This window comes from Colobus angolensis, unplaced genomic scaffold (genome assembly GCF_000951035.1).
Source record: "Colobus angolensis palliatus isolate OR3802 unplaced genomic scaffold, Cang.pa_1.0 Scaffold29, whole genome shotgun sequence".
Lineage (NCBI taxonomy): Eukaryota > Metazoa > Chordata > Mammalia > Primates > Cercopithecidae > Colobus > Colobus angolensis.
In genome coordinates this window covers 7,223,157-7,233,925 of record NW_012116154.1, presented here as the reverse complement: position 1 = coordinate 7,233,925, position 10,769 = coordinate 7,223,157, and the positions used below count along the sequence as shown (strand labels likewise).

Here is a 10,769-nt window from a genome sequence, read left to right as displayed (position 1 = left end):
AGTGAGACTCAGTCTCAAAAAAAAAAAAAAAAAAAAAAGTAAGAAAAGAAAAAATCAACAATTATTAATTCAACAAAAATTAAACATTATCAATGAAAAAAATTAATCATACTATGCTACATTGCTCAAAAATGAGTAGCCTTTACAGTTATAATATAAAACAAGGTTACAGATATCTAAATATCTTATGTAACTATTTTAAAAGGATAATAGGAATTGTGTCTAGAAGGGAAAGAGGAAACAGTGGTTAAAATGAATAAATATGATCTTCCATGGTGGTACATCAACAGCTAATCCCTAACACTGAACAGTTAAAAAAAAAAAGTATAAAAATAATAAGACATACAGAACAAATGCTAAAAGTAACTATAAAAGAGTTGAAAGGGGCTGCCCCTTATAAAGAGGTTGGAGGGAGGAAATGTCACCTTTTTTATTATAACGCCTTTCCCTTATTGCTCCATTAATACATATGTAATAATGTTCTTACCAGTACATTTCACTATATCCCTTCAAACAACCTCTCCGTTATGTCACTATCAGAAACTGACAAATGGACTATTAATAGTTCGACAGAAATATGTTTAGTATCATACCCCGGGTCACAGAGTTTAAAATATCAAGGTACTAATATATTCTGGAAATACCTACTTAAAACTGAATTTTTTTTTTATTATACTTTAAGTTCTAGGGTACATGTGCACAACATGCAGGTTTGTTACATATGTATACATGTGCCATGTTGGTGTGCTGCACCCATCAACTCGTCATTTACATTAAGTATATCTCCTAATGCTATCCCTCCCCCCTGCCCCACAATAGGCCCCGGTGTGTGATGTTTCCCTTCCTGTGTTCAAGTGATCTCATTGTTCAATTCCTACCTATGAGTGAGAACATGCAGTATTTGGTTTTCTGTTCTTGCGATAGTTTGCTGAGAATGATGGTTTCCAGCTGCATCCATGTCCTTTTATTTAAATAAGCTATGTACTACTTTCTGACACATAAACTATATGCTTTTATAACAATCAAACATTGAATTCTGAAAGTTCAGTGTGAACACATGATCTCTTTACCTTGTACTTATCAAAGTATGAACTGACTGGGACTCATAGTAACATTATTTAAGGTCCTCTGCAATAAAATGGTGTTCTGAAAGAAAAAGAAAATCGAGGTTTATTGAGCATCAGTTAAGAGTGAGGCCCAAAGTTACCTACTTTTCCAAATGATTTCACAGAGGTAGTCTTGACCTCATGCATTTATGTGAAAAATGGAGGTTCAAAGAAATGGAGGCACATAGCAAATGAATGATGTCTGTCTGATTCCAAACCCTATTCATTTCTCTGCAGCTAAGATGGCTGAAAGGAATTAACCAGGTAATATTATGGAGACTGAAACTAACTTTTTTCCTCCTCAAACTGCAACAATATTAAAGCTTTTTATTTCCTTGGCACAATGTTTACCAGTAGCAAGTGCTTTGAGAAACGGCCATCTAATTTTCAGATTAAAAAAGAAAACATACTTTTTATCAAGGATTTCAGATTCACTTTTAAGTTCAACAAGGTGACTGATATGTAACACCCTAGTCAAACATGGACTTGCCAACTTTCTGCTACACCTGCCTTTCACTGCAGCCCCAAGAAAGTATACCAAGAGACCCAAGACACTCAAACACTTGTGTAGCCAGGTGGGGAATTCTTCCAATAAAGGAGGCTTGGAGATTGGATGATGACATGGAAATCGACAAAGGCACAAACAGTATAAGCTCTGAATTCCTCCCAGGTCTTGGGCTATCGGCTTCTGGGAGCTCTGACTCCCAGTCACTGTCTCAGATCTAACCTTTTCTTGGTATTTGATCATTGGCTTTTTCACTTTCCCTAGTTATCTGTTCTCTGGACATGCTTTTCACTGGCAGTTTCTCTCTCCTGGTCCTAGAACCCAACTGTCCATCTTCAATAAAATAACTCCAACCTCCACCTGCTCACTATCTCAACCCTCAAGTACATCTAGATATCACCACTATCATTGCCTTTCCCTCTAGACAGAAAAGCATTTTACTAAAAATGCCAGTTAAAATCTTATCCATTTTCCAAAGGGCAATTCAACTGCTACCCTCTCCTTCCTGGAAGGTCTTTGAAGAAATGCTTTCTCAACCCTTGGTAACCTCAGGACTTTGTACGTACCAATTATACTTTTGTCTTTGGGTTTTATTGCTATTCACATACACATTTCTTTTCTGCCCTAAATGGAAGCTACAACAAGATCAGGAACACATCTTGCTCATCTGTGTCCTTCACCATCTCCAAGTGCTGACTTAACCTCACATGATCCACTTTAGCTGTCTCAGGCTCACACTGCCACATCAGTACTCCTCATGGCCAAAAAAAAGTTAAATTTTAAAAAAGACGAATTTCCCCAAGTAAGAAATAAAATCCTAAAACATTTCAAGTAAAATAGAAATTCTTTAATACACACAGCAGTTTTTATAAAGATGCTCTGTGTGTTATGCTGAACACAGAAACATCTTTAGAAAATAGTATTGTAAAAATTCAAAAGGATTTCCTTTTGCATATATTCTTGGAGATGTTAATTTATGCATCTCCTAGAAGAGGCACAGCACATCCAACCATGTTCTCTTTTCTTTACAACAGCTTCAAACATTTCTCTTCTGAGATGCATATTTGGGAAATGCTGGAATAAATTATATCCAGTCTTTCATATTTGCATCTATACAAATCTGCTGAAAAGCTTATTATTTACAGCTGAGAAAAAGTGAAGAAGATGATTTATTTTAATCCTCAAAACCAGTGAGAGGTTTTTAAAAGCAAGTATCACTTATTAAGCTTTTCATCTGCTTTGACCTGTTCAAAATACAGCCCCCAAAATTCCACATTTTATTGTTCCTTTCATACAGTTTTTAAACCACTAGTGTTAGGGATATTTTATTTAGGTCATTCAAATATTTAAACAACTTTTCATATATTAAACCGGAAATGTTTCAGTATTTCTTTTGTTGTATGGTGTCATACAATTATATTCTTAACCATATATTGGGCAATGTTCACACATTAGGCATTGATTCAGAATTGGCATTTCCATTTCAAAAGTAAATAGATAACCACGTGAAATAAGTTCAGATTGCGAATGTGATTATTTTGTTTAATGACATTCATTAAACAAAAGACAGTTGCATACACTATTTGAAAAAGTATAAACTAGAATGTGTCTGTTAGTTTTTAAATTGTATTTTGACAATTGCATTTTGATAATTTACGTGCATGTGTTTAAGGGGGAAACAATTATGAAAAAAAATAAAAAACACCAAGAGTCCACTATCCTGTTAATGTATAACAGCATTATCAACGGTTCTTGGAGATTTTCAGCCACAAATATGTTGTTGAGTTCAGTAGCTTATATTACAAAGTTCTTATAAATTGCTGTTTTAGAAAAATTGAAAGAAAATATGTCTAATGCTAGGTTTTTCACAGATTCATTCTACAACAAATACTAAGCATCTACCACGAGCTAGGCAGTGTTCTGCTAAGGCTGTCATAGCACAAGAAAAGCAATGCAGATGCCTGTCCCCATGGAGCTTGTATGAAATAAATAAATCATCTGGCCTGTAAGCCCTGTAGAAGAAAGTAATTAAGGGAGTGGTGGGGTGACAGGGGAGAGCAACAGTTGTAGTATTAAATTTGGTGGCCAGGGCTTAAATGTAAAGGAGACATTATAGTATGAACTTGAGAGAAGTTCAAGCCATGTTACTCTTGGGGGAAGAGCATTTCGGGCAGAAAGAAATACAAATGCAGAGGCCTCTAAGGAGGACCTCTGCTTTTTATTACTTCTGTATTTTACTGGACCACAGCCTCATTCATTGGCTACATCTACTTTTATGCTATAACTGCTGAGTTAAATAGTTGCAACAGAGACCATTTGACTATAAAGCTTAAACTATTTCATACCTGACCCTTTATGGAAAATGTTTGTTGACACCTGCTATATGGAGTTCGGAATTCCATCTCAATCAGTGCTGTCTGCATCAAAGAGACATGCGGCCATGAGTTAAACAAAGCTCAGCAACCACTGCATAAGGAAGGGGTAGGCATCACTCTGTTTACTTTAATGAACATTGTAAACCCTCACAATAGCCTACAGAGTCTAATTAGGAAAGGAAAAATTCTGGATTCTACTTCTGATTTAATGAATGCATGCGTTTTGGCCAGCTACACATATTTCTTTCAAGTCATAGCAATATAATCATGTAGAAGAGTTTCAAAATTTCTTGGTGACGTATCAAGGTCCTTGGTTTATTTTCTTATATCCATTTATCCTGGTATTTTGGATGGGGGGACGCAGGGGTGATCTTTAGGACAGAAAATGCAATTATTTCCCCCAAAATAGAAAAATATAAATCCAGAAAACTTACAGCATCTAACCTTAGGCAGGTTAAGAAAAGAAAGAATGGAAAGTCAAAGTTCTGAAAAAGAGAGACAGAATATATTCTAACTGTCCCAGAGGTGGCCAACAATGGTGAAACTTTCTCAATGTGCCTGGGGCATAAACAGACCAACCCTGTAAAGGGCGAGATCTCACCCGGGACACACAGGAAACCACAGCTGCTGGGGGCTTTGTACTCAAAGTCTGTTTCTTCTTCCAGCGATACTTTAAGAGAGCACTTGGACCTCCCTAAATACTTAGATTTTACAGAAATGAATTCAAGAATATTCAAGTTCACTGATTCATTCCACTAGTGTTCAGACCTGAGCAGTGATCCACACATTCGACATCTGAATATGCACTTACCAATAACACTTAGGACTAAAAAGAAAAAGCAGAGGGTTTTGTCATCATAATGTAACCAGAAAGAAGTGACACACATAGCTGACAGTAAGAAGTACTCTGCTTTGGCTTATTCAAAATCAAATTTCCTAAAGGATGAAAATATATAAGGTACTAACATATAATTACTAACCATATAATTTTGGGGTGTTTTGCTATCTTTTGAAATGTAATTTCTGCTTCTACTAGTCATCTGATGCTGCTTCTGGCAGATTTTTTTCCAATTAAAATTATTTTAGATCAAACCAATCCTTTCTAGAAATGACACACATTTCAGGAGAATAGGAGAGAAAAACAGCACACTGTAGGGACTCACCACATTAGCTACTGATACATGAAAGCTTTAATCTCAAAATCATTTCATAATTCAAGAAAAACATTTCAAGTAAATATTTCAAAAAGACATCTAAAAATCAGGATGCTAGAAAACAATTCTAATTAAATATAATCCTTCCCCAAAGACTTCTCAGTACTGTAAAATGCTTAAGGGACAAAAGTTTCTTTGTAAACATCTGTTGATAAATCCACTGAAAAGTGTAATATTCACGGAACTCTGACCTTCTTTGTAATATACAAAAATTAAAACAATATATCAATAACAGTGAAGAACTAAACCTAACAAAGATGTACTTTTCCCTAACTACAATAAGCCTTGTATTCTCAAACAGAACATTGTTATGATATGAGCAAAAGCCAAACAGTGTGGGCTGAGTAATACTAACTCAGTCTGTCTTGTTTTTCTTTGTTACATACTGGGACACAGATTAGCGCATTTTGATGCGAACTTAGAAGGTAACATTAAGAAATTAGACGTGAAGTCATAACTTTCTATTTTAATTTGCGATTCTGGACCTTAATGCAGCATTGCATTGCACATCTCTCTCCTTGTCTAAAGAATAGCACTGGCAAAAGCGTGCTGAAAGTCCCTAAAAATGGCATCTCTGTGTATGTGTGTGTGTGGAGGCGGAGTGGGGGAACAGTAACCCAGGAGGTTTAGAACTGAATAAACTTCACATTTTAAAAATATGCCACTTATGAAATAAATGAATACGTGAATACGCACATACCCTTGAGGAGAGAGTTTATCCAGCCATCCCGACTTAACCTTCTTTACAGATGCTCCATAAAAGCAGGCATAGGGAGATATTGCCTGTGAAGAAACAGCTGATGAATCAGCATTTCCACTTGTTGAGCTTAATGGATAACTGTGCCTATTAACGGAGTCCAAAGTCAATGCTTTTTGAGTCCTAGATTTAGATGCCTTTGAATTTTTTCTTCTTAAACTCTGAAAGCATTCTTCTACTGTTGAGTATTCTGATTCAGAAGCAGTGTCTACCAAAAAATTGTTTTTGTCCTCTCGAGGTATCCAAATATCTTCCACCTTGTCCTCACTTATTTTCTTTCTGTTATCATATATGCTAAATGGGAAAATGATGTAAACATTTCAAAGCGCTATATGTGATTTAAGACATCAGTGACATTTTGAAAATTTATAAATAACCAATAACAGAAATATAAGGCCAGGAAAATCCTAGAGTTTCAATTAACCCTATTGAAAATTTCTTTAACTCTTCCAGAAAAACTAAGTAAAATTCTTTCAGTAACCTATGACATATGTGAATACTACTACAAGTTTTTTCTTAGGTATAATTTAATCTTATCCCTTTTATTTTGGATGGTTAGGTGCAGGTGCTAAGGATGGAGACTGGGTATATTCTTCACATCACAATTTAAACATCTTTAATAGCACAACTAAGTGGCCAGCCCAATCTCTTTGGGCAACATCATGGACCATTAACTCATCTATATGGAGATCTTATTTCCCACTTGTTTATCACTCTCTACTATCCTCTAATCAACTCCAAGGACCCCATGTTTCACCATAATGCAATAAAACAGAGAGTACGCCTGACTGCTGAGAGCATCAGTATTATTTTGCAATGCTGATGAGGAAAAATATTGCAGCACACTGCTAGCTAGACCACAATAAAGGGTCAGTGTACATCCAGGAAGTAAAAGTTATGTAATGCAAAATATTTACTGGAATGTATTCATAATAGCTAGGCATATTTCTACAGATTCAAGGAATGACATAATAGATCAACTCATTCATTAATGACAAGGGACATTTTTTGCTAATCAATGAAACAGACATGACTGGGCTCAAATTACATCTTTCTGGATATAGCATTCTAAAAACGATTACTGCCTTAAGAATAATTTAGCCTGGCCCTTTCATATTTTGCATTATATTAGATTATGTCAAATGTTTACTGAAGCTGTTTAATTATTTAGCTTTAACTGAGGGAAACCTATAACAATGTTAGCCTTAGAAAATGAAAGACAAAAATAAAATGAATGTCTCGCTAAAAGAGTTTCATTAAACTGTTGGCAATACAAAAGAGAAATGCTTTGGGGGATGAATACTCCATTTTCCATGATGTGATTATTAACGCTTGTATCAAAATATGTTATGTACCCCAGAAATATATACATCTACTATGTAATCTCAAAAATTAAAAATTAAGAAAAAGAAAATGAAATATCAGGTACTGATCCAGTATGCCAAGTTCCAATAAAGCTGAGAGAAAAACAAAATTGAAGTTGCTGCATACAAATTCTAACTCCATGTGTGATCCAAAAAACTGGAAAATTGCCATGCTTCTTGCCAGTGCTGAAACTCCAATAAAAATAATATATTACACTTGTAAGTCTGCAGCTTGTATAGTGATGTTCTGTACTGCCCTTTGCTCCTTTTTATTAACATAACCTCTCATCTTTAATGTGCAATCACAGTCACCTGTATTGCTTTGGGGCAGGGGTGTGGTTTCCATTAGAAAAACACAAAAATAATCTGCCACAGAATGCAACTATTTACTTGATTTACAGAGCATAATTCAATTAATAAAATGGGTGCTGTTATGCTTACATTTAGAGAGGAAAAATTTGAACTTATCAACATAAACTATTTTCTCTGACACACAATATTATACTATGAATGAAAAGTCAACATTGTATAACAGTTTATTCTAAATAGTTAATCAGCATCAATCATGATCTCATACCTTGATTTGATGATAAAAGAGTTTGTCTCAGTAGTTGCTTCCTTTTTGAGTGCTTCTTCCTGGGTCAAAAATTCATTCTTTATAGATCGCTTCTATTAAAAAAGCAAACAAACAAAAAACATACTGTTTTGCTTTTTGGTTAGGGGATTTGTTTGTATGTGTAGTAATATTCTACAAAAATCCATATCTGAGTTTAACTAAATAAGTCTAATTACTTAGATCAATTTTCAGGAAAAAAAGTCTACATTAAACAGACTTTTCATGTTTTCTTCACTATTTTATTCAAATCGTTAACTCATCAGTTCAAGAACAAAAGAAGATGCTAACCAAAAATAAAATTTATGTACTTTAACTTAATTCATTTTTGTCTTCCAACTTCTCTTTTATCAAGACCAAGAAAAAATGTAGCAAAAGAGCACAAGTAATAGAAAAGAATGAGTGATAAGCTAAATAATTAAAATATATACATAATTGGAAGTCTATGCACTTCGGAAGCCTGCACTTGGCTACAAGGCAAAGCAGAAATCTAGAGAGTGTTTAAATTTTATAGAGTTTGTCTTTTGTTTAATTAACCCAATCTGGTGGCAAACTTTTAAAACTCACTATCCTGGATTCCCGAAGTCAAAATAAAAGTGTGTTTCTATAATGTATATAGAAAGATACAGATTTTACCATAATTTTACTGAACAAAAATTTTGCTGACTGGAAATTTCACTCTTCAACATAATGCCATTCTTCAAATAGCTTGGAGAAAAATGAAGAGGTACAAATAGGCAGAAAAGCAAATAATTGATTATGGAAAACAATTAAAATGTATGGGACTAACCTTGGAATTTTCTAGTCTCTGGAAGAGAAAGGTCTCTCCATAAGGAAAGATGGAAGATGAATTCTCCTCATTTGAATCTTTTAGGGGAATTATAGGATGAGAATGGAAAGATGTGAATAATGTGAAATACTGTTTTTAAAAAAAGATTAAAAGCATGAGTTTTTTATGGCATTATCACAACATAAGCTTTACTCTGTAAGAGTCCAAATTATGCTAATTCTTATCCCCAAATCAATTCTCCTCATTGTCTTGATATAACACTCATGGTATCCACCATTTGCTTCACAAACATAACTCACTGCTCCTTAAATTGCAACCTGTCACATATGTCCTTGCCAACCTCTAGAATCCACATCAATATAACCAAATACATTGTCCATATACAAAAGAAATTGTCATGGTGCCATTTATAATGATAACTCCTAAATAAGGAAATACTCTAAACGGCAGAAAATTAAGCTTAGTTCTATAACTTACAATAAATAGTTATAAAAAGGTCACCAACATAATAGCTAGATATTACTTAAAATCCCAGAAGTCATTTAAAATAATTCCTCTAATGCCATAGCTACTAACGCATCTGTAAATAAATTATTTGAAGAAAAGTTCCACCATCCTTGAATTATACTAATCTACAAAAAAGAATTCTCAATATTTGCGTTTCTACTATGGCAAAAATTTCTCTTAAAGATTCAGTACCCAAGTGTTTGACATCTTATTGTCAAAAAGAATGTTCCCAAACTTGTATAATCAGAATTTTCAAAATGAAAGAAAAGCCTCTGTCACTGTTCAATTTGCCAGAGCAACAATGACAGCCCTTTCCAGTTACCATGGCAAAATCACTTTCCATACATATATCTTTGTTCTGTAGCTCAGACTGCCAGAAACCATTTAATTTAGTTAAATGCCTGCAACTGTGGCTAATGATAAATGAAGCTTGCATGAAAAGAAAACTTTTTACATTAGCATGTACAAATTTCTAGGAGTCAGAGTGTATTTTATTGCCTTTTATTCAGTCCCCTTTAAAAGTGTCTGAGGTACTATGAACGCTGGCAGACAGTTATTTCCATTGTTCCATATACCACAGGTGGGCTGCCTTCTCAATCATGATTTTAACACAGTTAAGACTATCAAATGAGCTCTAATTTAAGGAGAAATTAAACACATAGACTCACTTTGCCATGCCACAGATTTATCAGTTGAGGTAGCAACATTTCTTCTTTCACGAAAATAGCTTAAAAAGCAAAGGAGAAAATATTTATGAGTGAAAATATTTAAGATATTTAGGAGTACAATTAAAATTATTAGAAAATATTATGAGAAAATATTTATGATTTATATTTAAGTGAAGGATTTATTAGAGAGATATTCATTCTTTTGGGTAGAAAAAACAATATTCAGAAATTAATTCTGACTTGAAAAAAGATGAATGGCCAACTTACACAATGTATTTTTCTATTTAGACTTTTAAAGAAAGAGATTTTCTTTGCAAAGGAAATTTTTTACCAGTGTTTGCTACTCACATCTATAATTCACAAAAGTAAGTAAACATATTTGTCCAATGCTAGTATGCACATAATTTCAAAACTGCTAGTCATATCTCTGAAAGAAAGAGATTTACTAACTAGATGTCAGTATTTGTGTAACTTTTTGTCTTTGGCTTTATAATAGTCAAAAACATGCCTGGCTCTGTAGACACAATATGAAAATACACACAAGATCTTCTTTCAAAGATTCTACAGTCTCGGGAGGAAGGTATCACGGGTAATTATTTGGAATACAACATGATAACAGCAATGGCAGAGGTAAACATCGGAGAAGCAGAGGGTAATGAAGGCCTTCTACAATACAACCGAGTTTTCTTTTCCATCTAAAAAAAAGGAAAATTAAAAAGAAGAACGAAACTGGCAGATTTATACTATACAACTTCAATATTTAATCTAAAACTATAGTAAGCTAATAATCATTGTGCCATTGCTGAAAGTACAGACATATAAATCAATGGAATTGAATAGAAAGTCCACATATACAGTCCCACACATCTC

The 10,769-nt window shown here is 34.0% G+C and overlaps 1 protein-coding gene across 1 annotated transcript in view; it reads right to left on the bottom strand.

Moving 5' to 3' along the window:
• ARAP2 (ArfGAP with RhoGAP domain, ankyrin repeat and PH domain 2) overlaps nucleotides 1-10,769 on the bottom strand; it is a 165,170-nt gene that overhangs the window by 138,465 nt on the left and 15,936 nt on the right. The window contains exons 2-5 of the mRNA XM_011949140.1: nucleotides 9,900-9,958; nucleotides 8,725-8,801; nucleotides 7,899-7,990; nucleotides 5,901-6,251 (exon numbers count right to left, since the gene is read on the bottom strand). Coding sequence (XP_011804530.1) covers nucleotides 5,901-6,251; nucleotides 7,899-7,990; nucleotides 8,725-8,801; nucleotides 9,900-9,958 — 579 coding nt within the window. The remainder of the gene's footprint in view (nucleotides 1-5,900; nucleotides 6,252-7,898; nucleotides 7,991-8,724; nucleotides 8,802-9,899; nucleotides 9,959-10,769) is intronic.